The sequence below is a fragment of the Cyprinus carpio genome, chromosome A4 (genome assembly GCF_018340385.1).
Source record: "Cyprinus carpio isolate SPL01 chromosome A4, ASM1834038v1, whole genome shotgun sequence".
NCBI classification, from domain to species: domain Eukaryota; kingdom Metazoa; phylum Chordata; class Actinopteri; order Cypriniformes; family Cyprinidae; genus Cyprinus; species Cyprinus carpio.
The window spans coordinates 6,614,717-6,637,249 of record NC_056575.1 but is presented as its reverse complement, the minus strand read 5'-3'; the positions used below and the strand labels follow the sequence as shown (position 1 = coordinate 6,637,249).

At 38.1% G+C, this 22,533-nt stretch overlaps 1 protein-coding gene across 2 annotated transcripts in view; it reads left to right on the top strand.

The window, feature by feature from the left end:
• LOC109051697 (signal peptide, CUB and EGF-like domain-containing protein 1) overlaps positions 1-22,533 on the top strand; it is a 61,062-nt gene that overhangs the window by 21,757 nt on the left and 16,772 nt on the right. The window contains exons 5-8 of one of the 2 annotated variants that reach the window (XM_042738916.1): positions 9,074-9,199; positions 10,297-10,413; positions 16,218-16,307; positions 20,728-20,844. In XM_042738916.1, the coding sequence (XP_042594850.1) occupies positions 9,074-9,199; positions 10,297-10,413; positions 16,218-16,307; positions 20,728-20,844 (450 nt within the window). The remainder of the gene's footprint in view (positions 1-9,073; positions 9,200-10,296; positions 10,414-16,217; positions 16,308-20,727; positions 20,845-22,533) is intronic. The other variant, XM_042738908.1, reaches the window with a different exon arrangement.

The following is a 22,533-nucleotide window of genomic DNA, read 5'->3' as shown; positions in this document are numbered from 1 at the left end:
GCCAGACAGGAGCTGGACAGAAAAATATAGAATATAAAAAGTTGGATACAGAAACAGAAATGCTCCATATTTGCTTTTTGGGAAGCCCATAACTCTTTTGGTAATTCTCTGCTCCTGCATGTAGTATTTTTACTTCAAAAGCAAAACTTTGGAAAATACTGTAGTAGTGTGTGTGTGTGTGTGTGTGTGTGTGTGTGTGTGTGTGTGTGTGTGTGTGTGTGTGTGTGTGTGTGTGTGTGTGTGTGTTTTTATGTGAGTGTGTGGTATATTTGTGTACTTGTCTGTAAACAAGCTAAAGGGTTGTTTTGTGGATGGCTAACTGATGTGCTGTGGCAGTCTTGGATGGCTCTTCACGCTACACACGCACACTACTCTATATATCCACTGTAAACAGAAGAGGAATCAGAAACTCTCCCCTGGAAAGACTGGGTATCTTTTTCATTTACTAATTTCATGAGGAATACAAGAACGTGTAAAAAAAAAAAAAAAAAAAAAAAAGATTAAATATAATATAAAATAAAATAAAAAAAGAGCCAGTGATTATCATTGAAATTCTTGTCTTTTTTAGTACTTTTTACTCAGGATTTCATTTTATTTTTTCATTTTATTTATTATTTTCATTTTATTTAGTTATTTTTAGTACTATTTAAATTAAACTAGTTGACATACACGTCTTTAAATAATTTACATAAGACAATAATCCTTCAATAATAAACATTTGAGGTACTTGTACATAATCACAAAAGACTGTAAAAAAGTAAAGGTGTAAAGTCAGCCAATCAGATTAGAGTTTATCAGATCACGAAAATATGCAGACAGTATCCAGGTTTCCACCTACATATTGTTAGGCAAATTTTGGGAAATCATAGAAAAAAAATATTATTATTATTCAGAGTCATATTATTATTATTATTATTATTAATTGTGTAATTTGTTTATAATTTATATAATTTAAAATCAATATAAAATGATACAAATTATTATTTAAATTGCATAATAGAAATTGTTGAATTCTATAATAATTTGAAATTGAGTTTATAAATAGGATAGAAAAATCAGCTTCCATCCATCGTTTGCAGTTTTGTTTGATGCTGTTAGTGGTGCAGAAATGACACACTGCACCTTTAAGTCTGTGTACAGTTTTCCTCATCTGCCTTGGTCTCACAGTCAGACATACTGATTACAAACAGGCAAGCTTTCACACGTTTAATCTCACCCTAAATGAACCTCTCACCTTCCTTCATCACCCTCACTCATCAATAGTGTGTGTTGGGGAATCTGTGTGTGTGAGCGTGTGCATGTTTCTTGTTTACAGTTCGTCTGTCACCAGTATGGCCCATTGGCTCGTGTCTAAGACTTATGTATACGTGTGTGAGAGAGATGTGTGGTGTTGTGTGTTTACAATTCTTCACTCACCAGTGCGTCCTAGTGGCCTGAGTCTAGCGCAGTGTTATATGAGTGTGTGTGTGTGTGTGTGTGTGTGACATTGGCGCCGTCTGTCTGCTGTGGAAAACTAGAGCTCTATAAGAGGCCATGTTCTTTTGACTAAGGCTTCTGTCAGTCCTGTTGACCTGTGTGTGGGTCACTGTTTTACTGTTTGTCCACTTCTGCAACACCTCATACAGTTCTTGAAAGAATGTGGTTTACAGCAGTTGTCATACTCTATTTATGAATATGCATAAAGGAATAAGCATATGCATTCTGTCTGTCTGTCTGAATAGATAGATGGATAGACAAGGCTGAGTGACAAATAGACAGATGGATAGACAGGCGGATGGAAAGATAGACAGTTTCTCTATCTATCTATCTATCTATCTATCTATCTATCTATCTATCTATCTTATCTATCTATCTATCTATCTATCTGTCTGTCTGTCTGTCTGTCTGTCTGTCTGTCTGAATAGATAGATGGATAGACAAGACTGAGTGATAAATAGACAGATGGATAGACAGGCGGATGGAAAGATAGACAGTTTCTCTATCTATCTATCTATCTATCTATCTATCTATCTATCTATCTATCTATCTATCTGTCTGTCTGTCTGTCTGTCTGTCTGTCTGTCTGTCTGTCTGTCTGTCTGTGGATAGATGGATAAACAGGTTGAGTGATAAATAGACAGGCGGATAGACAGGCGGATGGAAAGATAGACAGTTTCTCTATCTATCTATCTATCTATCTATCTATCTATCTATCTGTCTGTCTGTCTGTCTGTCTGAATAGATAGTCAAGTCCGTACCGTTTCTCGTCTATCTCCGTCCGTCCGTCCGTCCGTCCGTCCGTCCGTCTATCTATCTATCTATCCGTCTGTCTGTCTGTTTGAATAGATAGATGGTTAAACAGGCAGAGTGATAAATAGACAGATGGATAGACAGGTGGATGGAAAGATAGACAGATTCTCTGTCTGTCTATCCATCTGTCTATCCATCCCTCAATCTGTCAATCTCTCTGTCTCTCCATCCCACAATTTGTACACCTATCTGGATAAACAGACTGAGGGATGGGTAGATTAATGGGGTATATTAATGTGTATAGAGATGTATAGGGATTTATAGGTATTTATAGATATATAAACGGATAAGACGAACCGAGGGATGAATAGACAGACGTATAGATTGAGGGATAGACAAGACGGGTGGATAGATTTATGAACGATAGATACACAGACGGTCTATCCATTTCAATCTATTCATCCATCAATCTTTCAATCCATCCATCTGTGTATCGCAGTGTGAGTTGAAATAGTAAAGCATATGAGTATATGAGTGTATGTATGTATATGTATATATATATATATATATATTCTGATCATAGTGCTGTTGCGTGTTCTGCTGGCCTGAGCAGTCCAGTTTGAAAATGAAGCCCTGGGTCCTAATGGGATTTTAAATATGGCACAAGATGTCACCACATGTTGTGAAAATAATAACCTTGTAAATTCTTCTCAACCGCTAAAATCCTGGCACTCTTGGTGGGTTGTAAATTAGGACTTAACTTTTTTTGTGCCCTGCCAACAGCACCTCGGCTTCTTCAGACTCGGAATGGCAGAAGTAACCATTAGGTTTGGCAGTGTAGTGTAAATGAATCAGAACCTTACCTAAATATTTAAAGCAGTATTTCACCTAAAAATGAAAATCCTGGCATTATTTACTCCGCCTCATGTTATTCCAAACCTGTATGCTATTATTTTTCCTGTGAAACAAGAGGAGAATTTTTGAAATTGACCTGAACATAGTGACCACATCTGTCAAGCAAGCTCCCAAATGACAAAAAAGCAATTTTAAAATAACACACGTGTCTGTCTAAATGATGTTCCTACCAATTCTGTGTGCCGTGACGGACTTTAGGTCTATCTACCTGTCTCTCATTTTCTCTCTGCTGGGAGAAAATCATTAATGTGTTGGCTCACCCCAGCGCCACCCCTACTGTTCAGACTCTGGCGGAGAAATGCAGGCTGATGATTTATGAGCATGTGAGAGGAATACGACCCAAACACACACACCACAGTCCTTTTCACACCTTCCGTACACTCTGATAGAGACACATTATCACATGTGCACATGAGCATTAGTTTATTGTAAGATCTTTCTTAAAGCAGACATTCCTCCTCTTATCCTACATCAAACTGGAAGCCGTCTCATATAGATGAGCATTGGAAGGTGCTGGAGTTAAAAAAAACACATGCAAGCTGCAAACCTGTGCAAATACAATATATTTCAGATGTTTGCGGTCAGTAAAATGTATGTTTTTTTTATTATCTTTTTTTCAGTAAGAATGCATTAAATTGATCAAAAGTGACCGTAAAAAACATTTTATAATGTTACAAAAGAATAACATTTTAAGCAAATGCTGTTCTTTTGAACTTTCTCTTCATCAAAGAATCCTAAAAATAGAAATGTTTTACAGTTTTTCAACATAAAATAACGTGTTATATTAAAATAGAAAACAGTTATTTTAAATTGTAATTATTTTTCACAAAATTGCTGTATTTTGAATCAAATAATCGTGGTGAGCCATATGGAGAACATTTAAAACACTTTAAAATCTGTCACCTCTATAACAAAAAATCGCTCTTTTCCTTGTATTCTCTCACTTTCTTATTCTCAGTCCTGAGGAGGATAATATCAGAAAAGGTAGAATGAAGAGTGGGAGGAAACACTAGGATAAACATTAAAAGGCAAATGTTTATTTGGAGTGTGTGATGAGAGGAAGTGGGCAAAACTAAGCCACTGTTGACACACAGACACAGACACACACACACACAGTGTTCAGTAATAATTACAGATTCTATGTTGTTTTCATTGAAATAACTGCATAAAACTGTAATGATCTCTGGTAGAAAGCCACTGCATGTGTGTGTGCATGTAAGTGTCTCAAACCTTTTCACTATTACACTGTGACCCGCTCTTGTCCTGAGTCGCCAGCAAACATCCTGCTCTGATGGTGGAATCCTGCAGGGTCACGGCAGAGGTCAAAGGGCACGAGCATAGTTGTGCTTGTAGTCCTAGTGATGCGTTTTTTTTTTACATGAAAATGCTTAATGATTTAGGACTCTAAAAGTAAAGTGTTTTGTGTGGTGTGTTGAGAAAACTATTTCAGTCCTCTCATGGTCAAAACTTGTTCTGGGCCAGTTTTAGGGTGGAAGAACTTTGATTGAACTGTACCAAACACATACACTCACTTACAAACACATGCACATATACTCTGAGGTGCTGACAGCGAGTGGGCACTGAAGGTCTTCCGCTGGTTATAAATACTGCGATTAAATATTAGCTTTTGAGGTGAAGTAACCTTCATAAGCTTCTGCGTTTCCTCTTTTGGTCTGTTTTTATAGTTTTCTCTCTGTCTTTTCCCCTAACAGTTTTTTTTTCAGAGCAATGTAGTTTGACTGTTGCAGGTGGAGTCATGTTGGTAGGCGGGATGGACTGGCTATAAGGAGCATCGGAACTTTTCCCTTGACTTGAGGGCCAGCTGTTGAAACCTGTTTAAATATACAAAGCAAATATACTTAGATTTAAAGGGGAAAAAAATTTCTTAGGCTGGTTCATTTAAAGGGACTTTTCACCCCAAAGGAAGAATTCTGTCAGAATTTTTGTCTTTAAAAAGAGTGCAAAAGTACCATAAAAGTAGCATAAAAATGTCCATTGTGATATACTCTGTATTATAAAGTCACATGATAGCTTTGTGTATAGACTCAAATTTAAGTCTAACCTAACCTATACATACTGTAGTTAGTTACTGTAGTGTGGAATTATCTGCTATGGGTTGCAATTGCAGATACAGATCATAGGCTGTATTTTTAGCTTCAGTCCATCGCTGTTTGGTAGAGGTGTTCAGGATTAGAGGTGTTCTGATCCAGGTCCAGCTGAGGTGTTTTTTTTTTCTTTTTCAGATTCTCTCTCTCCCATTTTTGCTATCTGACTCTTTCCTCACTGAAGAAAACAGCTGCACTGTGTCAGGATAGAGATTTAAAGTGTGTGTGTTAGTGTATGAACACACTAAAGTCACCAGGTCTTTGTAAATCTTCATGTTCAGGAAAAGACATAAGTAGAGAGAGAACAGAATCAAACATAGACCCCACAGTGCTGTCTCTTTCTCCAGTCACTGTGACATCATTAAGGGTCACCAGGAAACGTTCCAGAAAAAGGGCCACTTTAATGTTAACCGTAATTAATAAGCTTGTGTGTGTGTGTGTGGTAGAGAGAGAGAGAGAGAGAACTTGTGACGAGCTGTTAAGAAAGCTTGTGTTTGAAGAAGAGATTGGGGAAGGTTTTTGGAAAAGGCTGTTTTCAGTTGAAGGACATCAATGCTTGCTGGTGAAAAAAGAGCCTCATTGAAATTCATGGCTTAGTACCTATAGCATTGTGCATTTGAGGGAGAGATTGAAAGTCTGATAGATTTCAATTAAAATGGCATTTACAAGAGATAGGAAAAACGGGGGCCTGTGGATATGTTTGTGCATTTTAAAAGTTTGTTTGTTTCTTAAAATGACAGAAAAGATTTATCTCTTCAAACTTGATCACACGTGCTTTTACTATTACTGTGGAAAATGGTTCACTTCCTGTTAGCCAAGGGGGTCATATCATAATTTTTATAATAAGTAATATTAGTCACAGTTGTTTTGTCCAAAACAGTCATAATTTAGTTTTTATTGAACCTTTTAACCCTTTCTCTGATCTTTAGAATTTAATGGATTCTTTAGAATTAAACATGCTACTGTGCCTTTAAGATAAAAAATTCATTTTTTTAAATGAATAAGAGTGCTTTTCTGCTCCAGTTTACTTCAAAATGTGCCAAACAAACCATTTAGATAGATTGAAATGATCTGTAAGATAAAAAAAATAAAAAATTCAGATGTTTCAGAAGAAACTGCAGAGCTGTAGGTGCTACACACAGCCAGAAACAGCACAAAGTATAGCAGAGTTTCACTTTGTACTTTGTCAGAAAGTTTTTAACTCTTATTTCAAACAGCTAACAATTTTACACATCAGAAGCACTCTAGATCGTGTTTTAAACAACTGGGCTCCTCCTAAATATTCCTGTGTTAACCTCACCTGCTAAAACAAAAGTTTTCCACCCTTATAAAGAGTTGTTGGATGTGGAGGCCATCTTCAGAGGTCTTTTATTTCAAATTTATCCACATTACGCTGACTTTCAGAGTTACAAAGACAGATTCCATCCTATTCTCTCCATCTATGGACATCTGAGACTGTTTTGTTGGGCCAGAAGTAAAGCCGGGTTAAGCTGCACTGTAATTGGTGTATAAATTATTATACATTAGACTTTAAAAGGTGGCTTCCCTTTTGACATCGCATTTGGGGCTTTTAGAGCACTTATTTTAAGTGGTGGGTTTATGGGTAACAGAGCGCATGGGCACACAGAGTGTATGCTGATATTAAACACAGGCACATGCACGTATGTGCATGAGCCTGCTGTTTTTTTCTCTCACACCCACTTAAGATTTCCCATAATTGCAATTTTTTTCTCACATTTTCTTAAGTGCTGCTGTGGATATACACAGATGGAGGAATGACGAATGAGTTATGGTGAAAGGGGTCAAAATTTAGTTTTCCTTCCTGTCTATGTTCTTGTGACAGCCGTGTGGCATGTTTAAAACTTTAGCCGGGGCGAAGGTCTCATTTCATCTCAAACACTTCCAGTTAAAACACCACATATGCGGCCTAATGAAGTCACATAGTAGTATTAGTCTGCCAGTCACAGACCTAGAGTAATGGTTCATAGTACAAATGCTTCATAGTAGCACACATTCACACTCTCTTACTGTTGGGTGAGAAATGTGGCAGATCTTTTTGTCATTTAAAGGTCTGACAACCTCTCCAGAGTCCATGTTAATTGGGCACATCAAGGTGTCTTCCAGGACGCCGACAGAAAAGCAGCCCACTTTAGGCTCTGTCCTGAGAGCACTTAGCGCTTCTGAAGAGGCTACAGAGGGGGCAGAGATGCAAGAACCCGCCATGTTTCCACGGAGACTTGCTTTTGTTTACACACACATTCTTTTCTCATTGTTTGGCCTGAAGATGACGAGGATGTCCATTAGAGAAGCTCAACAGTTCCTCTTTGTCATCCCTTGTCTGTGTCTTTTATTCAAGGCTTTTATGTTATCGCTTTGTTTAGGAAACTAGGAGGATTCGCTAAGGACGGTGAGATGCTATGGAAGATAACAGCACTATACTCTACATACAAGATCAGACAAAAGGGAAAATGCAAATTGAAATTACTGACATTTTCTGAATTGAAAATGGTCAATTTATACAACATCATGTCACATATATATATTTATATATACATACATGCATATATATTGTCATATATACTGATAATATATGTCATATAGTACACATATATATTATATATACAAAATATACTGGTTGTATTTCAGTGCAATTGCAATTTGAGTTTACAAATCAGAGTCTCAAGCTTGAAAGTGGAAAAAAGTGAAAACTTTTGAACAAAAATAATTTAATGACAAGATTAGTTCATGCTGCAAAAATCTATTTATGAGAGTAATGACTTACATTTTGGTCTATTTTTCACAAAAACAGTCATAAGGGTCAATTTTCCAAAATTGAGATTTATACTTCATCTGTAAGCTGAATAAATAAGCTTTCCGTTGATGTATGGTTTGTTATGATTGGACAATATTTGGCCGAGATACAAGTATTTGAAAATCTGGAATCTGAGGGTGCAGGAAAATCTAAATATTGAGAAAATCGCCTTTAAAGTTGTCCAAATGAAGTTCTTAGGAATGCATATTACTAATTAATAATTAAGTTTTAATATTTTTACAGTAGGAAATTTACAAAATATCTTCATGGAACATGATCTTTACTTAATATCCTAATGATTTTTGGCATAAAAGAAAAATCAATAGTTTTGACCCATTCAATGTATTTTTGGCTATTGCTACAAATATACCCCAGCGACTTAAGATTGGTTTTCTGCCCCAGGGTCACATATAGTAAACACATATGTCAGAAGATTTGGAATATAGTGCATCACATGATACTTATGATGCTTTTATGGTCTTATTTAAAGCTTTAAAGCTCTAGTTTAATAATTAATATAATTAGAAAAATTGTAATTGTTTGGAAAAAAATCAACCAGTATGTTCTTCATAATTTCTCTTTTTGTCTTTTCTGGAAGAAATTAAGTCATACGAGTTTGGAACGATATGAGGGTGAGTAAGTGATGACAGAATTTTCATTCGTGGGTGAATTATTCCTGTGGGTGAAACAGGAGGAGCGATGTTGCAATTTCAGAAGAAAATGGGGAAAAATGAAAGGGGAAAAAGAAAATGTTATGTTTGCTGAGCATGTTGTCCGTGGAGAGAGTCTTTGTGTGTGCTTCCACAGGTCAGCCGGTGTCAGTGTTGTTCTATGTGTGAAAAAAGGTCCTGTGGCAGAAACATTAAACTAATTTACACCACTCATAAAAATCACACGCTCATCTCCAGGAGCCTGTCAGAGGAGTGTTTGTAATGGGAAGATCACACGACTGTAACTCAGGTTTCTCTCTCTCTCTCTCTCTGTGTGTTTTTCACTGTCTTTCTTTCGGCAGATGGGATGAACTGTATGAATAAGAACCATGGCTGTGCCCATATCTGCAGAGAGACTCCCAAAGGCGGTGTGGCGTGTGAGTGCCGCCCAGGTTTTGAGCTAGCCGAAAATCAGCATGACTGCAAATGTATGTATCAACTTTCTGAAATTACTGAACTTACAAATTTCATTCTGTTCCCTCTCTCATAATCCTAAAATTGTCATAAATAAATTATGTAATCCCTGGCCAGAATATATATTATTTAAAATAAAAAATATATATTAAAATGATAGACAGACAGACAGACAGATAGATAGATAGATAGATAGATAGATAGATAGATAGATTTTATTATAATTAATTAGGATTTATTTTATAATATAATATAAATTTAATTTATTAATTTAATAAATGTGGATCTCAACAAGGCAACCTCTTTATTGAACCTCATGACATGACTGACATGACTGGATGTGTACATCATTTTTAACATATCTGTCAGAAATGCTATTTATGTCTTCAGGTGTAAAACCTTTAATGAAAGGAAAGAAATACTTGATGTACACTTAAAATGACTACATAATTACAATTGATGTACCTACAAATTATAATGTCATCATGTAAGTATTGATCTCATCCAAGTTAAAGACACTTGTTTAGATTCTTTTCAAGTGGTATGAAAAATCCCTTAGTTTTTCCTTTCGGCCACAAGTTGGCTTCTCAATATGCATTTCAAAGGAAAACGGCTGGTTGGCATCAAAGCTAAACAACAGGTTTACAGATTGATTTTAGTCTGTCCTCTAATACTGATCTCTCCTTAAACAAACCACCTCAGCCGCCAATCTGTCAAGGACGTATTAGTTATAATGCTGTGCCTCTGGCCTGAACATCTGGGGAACTTTCATCTACAATTCGTCATTCTTCTATTTTTAATACTAGTGGGAAAACCGTGGACTAAAGTCCTTAAAACTCCTGTTCATCCAAGTATTGCACAATGTATTGGATGTGAAATATCTGGTCAGTCTCTTTGTCCAGCCAAAGCCCTTTGACATCAGCCAAAGATATTGGACACATTTTGTCTTGCTTTGATAAGTTTATTTTGCTATCCTAAACATACAAGATTATATTTTTATATAGTATTTTTCTCCATCTGTTAATGAATAAATATGTGCCTTGATTAAAAGGGTGTCCATGGCGGTACACTATTCTTTTTAGCCCTCTTCACAGTTCTTGTGTGTTGCCAGTGACATGTAACTATGGAAACGGTGGTTGCCAACACACATGCGATGACACCGACGTGGGGCCCGTGTGTGGATGTCATCAGAAATATGCCCTGCATTCGGACAGCAAGACCTGCATTGGTAAGTCGCTCTCTCTCATACACACACACTGCGTTTAGCTCTTCTTCATGGAAACCTTGGCCTCGTCGTGTTTACACAATGAGCCAAGGGAGAGAGTGAGGTGAGTGAGCTTTACCAGGGTTATAAGTGCAAGGCTGTTTCTGACAGATTGGGCAGAAAGTTTGTTGAAGGAGTTTCTGTAGGCCGGCTGAATGGTCCGTATCACCGTTTCAGCACTGAGGGTCCCGGTACACTGCGGTGAAGAGAGTGCATTGGGTTCTGGCATGGCTAACCCCAAAGATTGTAGCGTCTTTCAGTCATGAAGCAAAATGACTTTTTGTCTCCTGTGGAAAATGGAAGGAGATTTGAACGTCTCTTTCCATAGAGTGAAAATGAATGGAGGCTGTTGAGCTACAAAAATAATAGAAAAACACTATAAATATTGTCTCAAATCTCATTTTTGTTCACAAATAAAGATGGTGTGGGTCTAATGTGCACAAAGGCAAATGATATTTGCATAAAACAAATGTTATAGTGATTTTTTGTAGGAATGCATGATAAATTGGATATATTGCTTATTATATTTAATTGTTCATGCTCATTTCTGCCTGTTTTACATTTAGATTGCCTAAAACTCAAAATTAAATAAAAAACATGAATAGTTTAATAACACTATTAAATATAATCTTTATCTCAGAATGACTTTTCATTTTTTTTTTGTACTTTAGATTATAATGTTGTAATGGCTAAATTTAAAAAAAACTAAATTGGCTTATCAGTATTAGACAGAATTGTAATATCAGAGCATCTGTACCTTTTTTGTAGTTTCTCAGCCCGTCTTCATTCAGTTTTATTAGATGTCCAGTGGAGCTACTGGATTTATCAAAAACACTAAAAATCCAATAAAATACTCTCTAATCTTATTTGCATACATTCAAATATGACGCAACAGGTTTGTCATTAGTAACAATCACAAGAAGAGAAGATTCAGAGATTGAACTCATGTTTCATATATTATCTACAAATCCCAACCCATGTGGCATTCATGAAAGTATCAAATCTGGATGGCAACGCTTGCTTTAGCAGTTAGCGGCTAATTCAATGATGGAAAAGGCCATTAGTTTTGACACTCAGGTAGCGACACAGCTAATTTGGTCATTCATCTTCTCGTCTGGCTTTCATGCTCTTATTGTCTCACACACATAGCTCCATGTGACTATTAGAGCAGAAAATTAGACTTCTGGTGTATCTTTGCTCTAGTAAAAACTACGTAAGGATGGGTTGGGTGAAAGAGATGTGTGTACTTGTGTCAGTTTGGGAAGATGTGCTTGATGATGGAAATTTCATCGCTGAACTCTCAGTGTGCAAAACACATTCATCATCCTGATAATGGTGGAAAAGCCAACCAGTCAGTCCATGAAGTTCTGCCATATTTGCAAGAAGGGAAAACTTAATACGCCATGTGGGTATGGCTGCATCCAGGGGCAATACTTCAGAAATGAAGAGGAAAAGTTTTTTTTTTTTCTCTCTCGGTTCTCTCTTTCTTTAGAAATTCGGCAAGACAAATGACCCACTGCAGGTAAGTTTAATTTTTATGATTGTTTTCTTAGGGTGAACCTCGTGTCCTCTGCCATGTTTGACCGGCTTTTATGACTTCTTGTGCCAACGTGTGTGCATGAGCTCAAAAGAGCATCTTTTATGTCATTTGGCTCTCACAAGTCTTTGCTGTCTCCTCAATGAACTTGCTGAGACTGAAGGCCAACTACCACATCAATAGCTGATGAAAGTTTCTTCCTGTTACAAGGCTACATACACTCCAAGTTTAACATTTAGATCAGTCAATATCATAGTTTTATGTGTGTTTTATGTGTGTAAACATAAAACCTTCCAGACAGTGTGTGTGCACATGAGCTGGGACTAAAAAATTGTAATGAGGAGATCGAGACTTACAGTAGTAGTTAGCAGGTGGGTTTAGTGGGCTCAAATGGGATTGTGAGCAAGTGAAGGGTCATCAGTCAACAGAAGCACACAGGAAACACATTTACACTCTGTTATATAATTTTTACCTCACCGCAATGTGACCAATCAGATCCTCATGCTTAGTCCAAGATACTCCAGGATCTTAGTAACATTAGAGGTGTGTTAAAAGGAGCATTTTGTTTATGTTGTCCTAGTATGTCAGTCGTCTTGAACTTAGTGGTATGGATGCAAATGCCTTATTTATAATCAGGCATGATTGATTTTTTCACAAACTAAATTGTCCAGTAGCAGGATGGTTACAGAGATAACATAAATACTATTTGGCTGGTCATGTCATCTCAAAATGGTTAAACAGCTTTTATTATGCTACTGTTTTGTCTTAATCTCATGTGGTTGTACAGAAATTCAAATAATTTTTCTAATGATTTTGTTGTGCAAAACATTTTAATGAAAGGAATAATGTGCACCGTTAAAGGGATAGTTGGTCTCAATGGTCGCAATTTTCTGTCATTGCAAACCTGTATGATTTTCTTTGTTCTATGAAATAATAAAAGAACGTAAATAGGGTCAACTGCTGTTTTGGACCCATTAAAGGAACGTATTAATAGCTAAATGATACATATTAATACCATTTACAAGGGTATTGCCTCCGTGACAGCTTTTGTACCTTTTTTTCTGAGAGTGTGTGGAAAAAAATACACTGTAATTTTCTCAATATTTCTTCTTTAGCTTCCTGAAGAAAGTAAGTCAGTTATACAGGTTTGGAACAACATGAAGGTGAGAAAATGACAGAAAATTGATTTTTGAGTGAACTATGGCTTTAAATAGCATAATTTAAATGAATTTGAATGTTATTTTTTTATGGTTGTATACACACACATTTCCATTGGCCACGGGATCATAAGCACACAATTGTGTTTTGTTGTACCTGCTGATTGCCGTACACTGGATTGGTTTGTCTCTCTCTGGCAGGTTAGAGCCCGGAGCAAATTCTCTCCCATCAAACTCAATCAATTCTTCCTTTCCAGCCTCCATGGAGTGACACCAAACGGCTGCAGGGACCAGAAGAGGAGTGTAGAGACTGCTCCCAACCCATCCCTGTCTCCCCTCTCCTCCTTTCTTCCTCCTCCTCTACCTCTCTCTGTCTCTCTGGACCCTTGCTGTGGTCTGTGTGTTTAGCTGTGCTGTGTGGGTCTGGTCTTTCCCTGTGTTTAGCGCTCCTTTAGGATCCTCCTTTCGCTCCCGTGTGTGCCGTGTCTCATGGGCTCCCTGCTCTTCCTCCTGCCTCTCTGGTGAAAGTTACTGATTGCCTGTCTTGTCTGCAATTTAAAGGGTGATTCTGACTGGAATAAAGAGGTTTATAAGCAAATCTACTAACGAATGCAAGAAAGAAAGGGTAAAACGGGTTAAACACAACTCTCAATTGCAGCCTGATCAACGGTAGCGCCCCCACCAATCAGAAAACAACATCCCTTCTGACCAGCCAATCTGTACACCAGTCCCGCCCCCCGACCTGATCCTCTGAAATCAGCCAGCCAATGGCATCTCCTCATCCTTGACCCCTCCCACAACAAGCATGAACCAACCCCATCTGCAACCTTGAATAAAAAGTGTCACTAAACAATGCAAAACTGGCCTCTACTCCACTTTAATCTGTCACTCTTTTTTCATTTAGAGCGTCCCTCACTCCTCCTCATGCCAATTGCATGTTTTCCTTCTCCCTGCATTCTTGCTTTCTTCTTATTGGCTCACTTTCTGTCCTCTCACACTAACGCATGAGTTGTCATTCGCCTGCATGGTTTTTGTCTCTGTGAATTTCTTTCTATTCCATTGTTTTCCCTTCTTTATTGGTAAAAAAAACACATTAATAGTAACTCCTCTGTACTTTTTTTTGGTTACTGTAGTCACGTTAGAGGTAGTGGATAATTGATAATTTTGTCTTTTGCTTATCTATTTAATTTTTCTGTGATATCGCACTCACTCCAACCTCTGATTGGTGGAGTCCTCTAAATGTGGCCAGTCAGAGACAAGTCTGTATACACTCAAATCATGAACACACAAATAGTACAGACCAATTTCTGAAGACATGCGCACCCAATGTTATTCTAGTGTCCTCCAGTCTGTGACTGAAGACGGGAGGACAAGCAGATTTTCAATGCCTGTTCTTAAAGGAAGGGTTCACCTAAAGCTATTTACTCTTCCTCATGTTGTTCCAAACCTGTATGACTAACTTTCTTCTGTCAAAACCAAAAGATGGTTGAGTAATGAGAGTAAATAGGACAAATGCTGTCAAGCGCCAAAAACAACAAAAAAGCACGATAAAACTAGTCATCGGTCTCAATTTTGACCTTGTACGTTTAAATATGGCATATGAGGACATGTTGCGGCAAACTTGTGCCATTTTGAATTTATGCAAATAAGATGATTTTCAGCAAATAAAGACTTAACATTTGGTCTGTTCCTCACATAAAGTTATCATATGTCATCAAAAATTTTGAAGTCATATATTCAAATATTCCACATCAGGACATATTGATTATTTTTGACATTAAACTTGGCATGATGCATCTTGATGTACCATATTTGAATCTATGCAAACAAAAATAAGATGATTTTCAGCAAAACAAAGACATGAATTTTGGTGTTATTCTCAAACAGCTTATATATCTTCAGAAGCCTACAAATATTGTCCGACGGGATACGTTTAAGGTGCTTTTTTTAATGTAATTTTTAGAGCTTGACCGCCTCTGTCCCCTTTCATTTAACAGAAAAGTGCAGTGTTTACATTCTGTTTATAGTATCTGCTTATAGTATTTACTATTGGGTTCTACCAAAGATTGAAAGTCAGACTGGTTTGGAACATAGAAATAATGAAAGAACTGTCATATTGGGGTGAACTGTCCCTTTAAGGCAGACGTCCACATCCTGATTGGCCCTTCTTGCCTCCACCCATGCAGGATTGGCTCCCTTACCCCACCCCAGAACCCCACCCCGTTACACTCTAACACCAATTCTGTGCTTGTATCTGCATGCTCGGAAGCCATTACCGTCGGCACGCGGCCATTCCTTACACTCGGAAAGCGGTTTTCTGCATCGACTCGACTGTCAAAGCCAGTTGTAATATGTGTTCCATAGACAAACAGGCAACCAGCGCTGCCCCAGACTCTGTCATTCATCCACCTCTCAGCATGCCCCACCTTCCTCTCATGGAACCCACCATGAGACCTCCATCCTTCTCATGTCATCCTCCTTTCAGCTCCTCCTCTGTCACTGAGTGTCTACAGTGTCCTTTCTGTGTCCTGTTTTGTCATCATCTCATGATCATGCAGTTTGTCTTTTGACTTGTATCCATCCTGCCCCTTCTTTTTCTGTATCTCCGTCTCTCTCTCTCCCACCTCCACTGCTCGTCCTCTCTGTTGCTGAGGTAAACAAGTGGCCGTTTGATATGGAAGACGAACTACAACGGAAACAGCGTCTCAATCTCAGCCCCTCCCGTCCAAATCCTGTCCCCCTTTTTGTTAAGCTCCTCCCACATTCCCATGTTCGTTTTCCCCCTCATTTTGGGAGATCTTGATGTTCTTTTATTTAGCTCTTATTTGTTCATGTGATTAACACTCTAACAGGGTTATTTGTGCTTCTTCATGGCTTTATACCTCTTGGCTTTGGTTTGGGCTCAAACGCCAAGATGGTCAGGCAGCCCGTGTCCCGGCGTCTACGTCCACGTCAGCGGGGGCGTGTCGCCAGAGGCGGGTCGGCCTGTAGCAGGGCTGTCTGTGCGGGCAATGGACATTGGGCTTCTCATTAACCTACTCCTCCCTGTTTGTCCCCTGTCACTTGTGTTTTAGAGAATGATGAGGCTGCAATTGAGAGCTCTGAATTCAATACCACGTCAGTAGCTGATGTGGACAAGCGGGTGAAACGTCGTCTACTTATGGGTAACTCTTTTCTTCCTCTTTCTATGTGTTGCCATGGCGCTTGTGCTTCTACCCCCTCGTTTCTTTCTGTCCTTTAGTTTGTTTGAGTTGCTTTGCTTTCCTTCCCCCTTCCCCCGAGGTCACTCGTTCAATATTTCTGTCTGACCCTACTACAAATTAGAGAAATGTCCCTTCAAACATGACACGGTTCCTTTTGCACTCTCCTCAAACTGTCTTCAACGCCGTCGCCTCTTCTCTTTGATAAAACAACACAACAACTAACAACTGACTGCTTCGATCCACTCCCATTTCCAAAGACGGCAACAAAATCAACACTGGATTGCTCTACACTGGATAGTAAACAATCCTCGCTTGTCCAGTTGAACATTTCACTGTATGACATTAGTTAACATTAGTTGCAATTGGACAGTTTTAGACAGTGATTAGTTGAACTGGATGAACATTTGTGGGCTGAATACTGAACAAATAATGGCAGGATCATTTTATGGAAGAAGAATGACATGAGGGTTGGTTCAGACCGTTCCACATCATAGGATGCTGTGGGCTGTGGTGAACCTCAGCGGAAGATGCCTGACTTCATTTTTTACGCTCTGTTAATAGTATGTGTTCTTAAAAATTAAACATTGGCATTTATCATCTGACCGCATATCCTCTGTCATCTGCGCTCCATAAACTTAGTGTCTGAAAATTTGCTCACCATTAGAAATGTTTCTATTCTCCATGCTCTCCCTATTTTAAAGTCAACATGAAATGCAAAACCCATTTTACTTTCAAAATGATCGTTTTTTAATTGAAACTAGCTTCAATTACAAAAATGTACGATTTGATTTTATCAATTGGGCATTGATTGGTCATGAAAAATGGTTGCTAAATACCAAAATGGACCAATAAATGGTGATTTTTTTTGTCATTTATATGAAGAAAAAAAATTGTAATACAGACTGACTGCCAACGGAAAAATAATTCTTACCTGTGTAATGGTTTATTTCATAACCCCTTGACAGAAAAAGAAAGTAGAGCCAAAGCAAGTTATGCTATTGGATGCTTTTTTCTAACAGTTACACTGTGCATTGATGAACTGTTCACATTAAGATCAAGAACGTATTAAGAAAGTAAATAGGTCAACTTTGGTTTCATGTTGACTGTAATGTGTCTTTAACAGAGGAATGATTGTTTCCAGGGTGCCAACAGAAATGCAGAATAAAGTTTGAGTTTCCAGTCCATCTGCTACAGTTAGTTCTCCTAAGAGAGAGAAGATAACTCACACAGACTCAAACCTCAGAAATATATCAGCCATTTAGCCATTTGTCCTTGAATTCATGAACCAAGGCCAAGATGTTGTCAGCCAGACAACAGATCTGCCTTTGTATGGCAGAAAAACTGTTTGTAAAGTATTTGGGAGGACAGACACTTTTTTGAACTATGAGGTAGTAGAGGACTCATTTGAATTATTTTATTATTATTATTAGTATTATTATTATTATGTGACTAAAGAATATAACTATTGATTCATCATATAAGTGGCACGTTTTTATTAAGATGTAATAATAAGTTATGTTTGTTAAAAAAAAAAAAATACATATTTGAATTACTTCTGTCAGGTTAAAAAAAGGTTTAACCAAATTGCAATTTTAGGTACACCCAGGAACCTGACTACGCAGAAATGTCTGTCTTTCACCCTTCACCTATCACCATCCTACTTTCTTTGATAATTTCTGGAATAGTGTCTTTGGTTTATGACATTACTTTCTCCTCCCTGTAGAACTGTAGCTACATTGAAGAAAGACAAAAGGTTAACCCTCCTTTGCTTCTCCCCCATTTTAGTTTGAGTTTGATGTCTCCCTTGAGCTGATATTTAATTATTTTCTTCCCTATAATGTGTTTGTTTCTTTTCAAAATCCTATTAGGCCTAGGAATGTTTTATGGATGGGCTGGAGCTTTTTAAATTCTAAATTATTTTCTTGTCATTATATATATATATATATATATATATATATATATATATATATATATATATATATATATATATATATATATATGTGTATATATATATATATATATATATATATATATATATATATATATATATTATTAATTATAATATAATGATATTTTTAAATATATATAATTATATTATAATATATTTTAAATCAACTTTATATACATATAGATCATATATAGATCATGCCATGAACTGTTTGGAGAGGCTGTGAAGACTTTTGAGAACTTGTCGACAAGTCACATGTGATGTCACCACCGTCTAACTCACTGACCTCATTATTTCACCAGTCTAAGATCATGTTCCAAGTTTCATGATACACAAATGGGCCCATTATGACAGATTCACACGAATGGCTTGACATTGCATGTGAGTGTTTGTGCAAGTGTGTGTGTTCTATCACACAGGAGAATGCTAGATTTGACACTCGCCGTTCCTGCTTCATCCTGCCCTCCTGTCACAGCTGGGGCCAACAGCACCAGGATGTGACCGATCCTGACAAATTAAACTGGAAAATCGGTGTCCGAAAGAAAGCTCCTATTGTACACAGGCATGATGGGAAACCCAGAGACTGGAGAGGAGGAGAACAAGAAGAGAAAGTGAGACCCCGAACACAAAGAGGTGTTTTTAAAAGGTGGTCACTTAGCAGCAGGGGGGAATTGAAGGAATTTGATCTAAATAAACTGCCATGTGTCTGGCACATGTGGAAAGGGGCTGATTCTGATGCGTTGCCGTTGACCTCCAGAGCATGATCCAAATAAATGTCACACACCTCTGGGCAGCTGTCTCTCGGCACCGACCGTTGAAGATGGTGTGCAGCCCGGATTTATCACCTCATCTGAAAGTTGTTGTATGCAGTGAAGCCCTCAATCTGTGGTTTCCTCCACCTCCCCAAGAAGGGCTGCTTTTGAGCAGTGGGACGTTCAGTCTCTCTTCAATTCTCTCCAGTCGTCTGTGAGCTTCTAGTTTTATCTGGCCATTCGCCAACAGGAGCCGATGAACACGAACATGATGGCTGCCGAATCTTCATCTTTTGTCTTGGAGAGATATATAAACATACAAATCTATCAGTCAGAAGACCACTCCCATTTATAGTTAGCCACACCCCCTTTTGAGAATATTTGGTGCAGACATTAACAGCTAACTGAATCAAACTTTGTTTGCATGTCCCATGTACATGTCCCTGGGCAAAAGATGGTCCAGCTGTTCTTGGAGCAGTTGAATTGCCCATAGCATTAGACTCTAATAACAGGGTCTTTTGACATGCTTAATAAATCATTAACAGAAAGCTCCTTCACCCACTCCAACATCTTGCAGAAAAAAAGTCCTGTTTTGGTTGGAGATCTTCTACGCCTTGACTCTTTTGTATCCTCAACCAAATTCCCTGTGGGTCTTTGTCTTGGACTGTGTGGTCAACAAAATCAAACATGATGGCTTATAGCAAAGATCCCAAATGGACATGTTCACTCCCAACTTGATTGTAAATCTGACCATGAAAATCAGACTTCGTAGGAGTTAACCTTGCGATGTGCTGACCAGGTGTGATTATGGGCATATAATCTGGTCCAATCAGAACATATCTGATGTTTAATATAGATTAATGTTTTGACCAGTGAGATTTCACAGTGGGTGGAGCTACTGGCAAATCTCAAACAAAATGTGGCTGTTTTTTGCATAAAATGATTATGTTTCATATGAACATGATTGTGTGATGACATCACATGTAAGACAAGTTAGCAGCTAGAACCCTGAGTATTCTAAGTTGCATATTGTTTCATATGTTATATTTCATATATAAAGTTTTAATGGGTAAAACAGTTTCATATGCATCCAAATGCAAGTAAAACAATGTTTTTGTTTTGTTTTGTTTTCCAATTTAACTGCTTATTTTGACTTTCTCTCCACAGTCATTCATGTGACAAGACTAACCATCTCACCCTCTGGTTCAACTCTCCACATTCAGAAACACTGTCCTTTTTCTGATTTCCCTTTCGTTCACTTTAACCTCAGGAAAAAGCACAACTCTCTCCTTTTGTTTGTTTTTTATTTCACATTTTGATTGACAAAGCTGCCAAGGAAGTCTTTATCATTGGCTTTAGGAGGGTTGAAGGATGGTCCTGATTTTATGCAGTATGTTTTATGTCTGTCACGAACCTTGTCATCTTCTAGGTTAAGTGCTGTATTAGTTTTGTTTTTCCTAATAAACTACCAGCTGCACCCATTGGGATTCATTTTTTACTTGCACCCTTCCAAAAAAAATAGTTGCGGTCAAGCCTAAATCTCGAAACAACTGCACATCCTCACTTAGTTCTTAGTTAACTGTGTCTAATGCTGTCAACAACTGTTGAAAAATGCTTTCTAATTGTGCTTACTCTCCCTTACTTCCTCTGTCTGTCCCATGCTGTGTGTTTGTTTACCCAGAGACCTGTGCAGTGAACAACGGCGGTTGCGATCGCACCTGCAAGGACACGGCCACCGGGGTGCGCTGCAGTTGTCCAGTGGGCTTCACCCTTCAACCCGATGGCAAGACCTGCAAAGGTCAGTGTAGATGTGTGGTGTTTGTGTGACTTGTGTTTAAAGTTGCAAGGAGCATGTCCTGATTTCCTCCCTCCGTGTGCTTTAGAATGTCAGGGAACAATTTGAGATTTCCTGTATTTAGACTGCAAGGCTCGGATTAAATTGGAGACGCGTTATTAAATGAATTCTTTCGCTCAAAATGGTCAGGTATTGGCAGATGTGTGGGGGTGTGTGATCCCAAGCCAAGACCAACTTGCCTTATGTCCATTTGTCCTGTCGTGTGGAATGGGTCGGTGATGACCGTGTTGTTGTTGCTTTGGCTGCGAAGCATTTCTTCTTCCGAAATTCCAGCATTGACGTCAATGACCAGGGGTTTCAAAGTAAAACTACTGTGGAGCGATCTTGGCACAGGGTGATGGTGGGTTCTCTCTAAACAAACACACTCAAGAACTCACTGACCATATGATGATCCAAGAGACCAGCACACTTCAAAATGAACCGCTTCCTGTTCTACCTAAATTGGTAATGGTGAACAAGTATCTCTGTAAGGGCACCTGTGGGTCGCTTCAGGAGAATGTGTCTGAAATTGGCTGCTTTTTCTATTCATTTTCCTGAGTGGTTGCTGTAGTGATGAGGCATGGTCATGTGACTGTTTCTTCAAGAAGGAAGAGAATGTAGCACGAATGTGCATAAAACAGCCCCGTCTGCACCATACAGCAAGACGCCTCTGCAAACCAGCCACTGTTTGATTAGTGAGGCTGTCATACAAAACCACACACATATAAACACACAAACATAGCACCATCCTGAAGTTAGAAGGACTTTATAGACCTTTCTTTTCTGTGCTGATGTATTTCCTGTTGAAACAGGAAGTTTGGGCGAAATCCTTTTTTTTTTTTTTTTATAATCAAGAGGCTTTCGTTTGCATCATGGCCAATAGAATGATTTGCTACTGAAAAACAAAATTGCAAATGCAAGTTTGCAATTGCAAGATGAGTCATCAATATTTACTGTACAGTAGAAATACTGTAAATTTATCTAGAAAAATAAATGTAAAGAAGTAAAGCTGGTTTAGAATGGTGTCCCAATGTGGACAAGCTGTTAAGTGGCTGAAAGCTTTTTAAAGACCAGCCAACCATTTAAGGCTGGTTTAAATTCTTTTTAGCAGCATTGAAAGTTTAATTTTGTTGACTTTTTATGAGTTTGGCAGCTTTAAAGCTCATAGAAATGAACTTAAATTCAATTTTACAAGATCTTTAAAATTTTACCACTTTTTTATCTTGTGCTTTTTTGTGAGTTTTAATATGATGGCATTGAGGGGGGTGTATTGTGTTAGCATGAGGTGTTTTGTGTATCTCTGTGTTTGTACTGTAAGATGGATGTTGGTCTGGTTCGGCTGTGACCCGCCCTAATAATTAGACCCGCCTGAGGGTCTGCCTTAATAAATCCAGCACAAGGCCTTAGATCTGTTCACTGACACACCATTTATCACACACTCACACACACACACACACACACACACACACACACACTCATGCACTCACACACATACTTTCAGGTCAGTTATCACAGGTGTGCTGTGCCAGTGACCGCTTATTACTGCCTGTTAGTGAACTCTGTAAAATAGCATGTAATCAAGCTCTGTAGTAAAAGAACAAGGGTGCAAAAACAGGGCCGAGCATCCACCTAAAGATGTTACATTGTACTCTA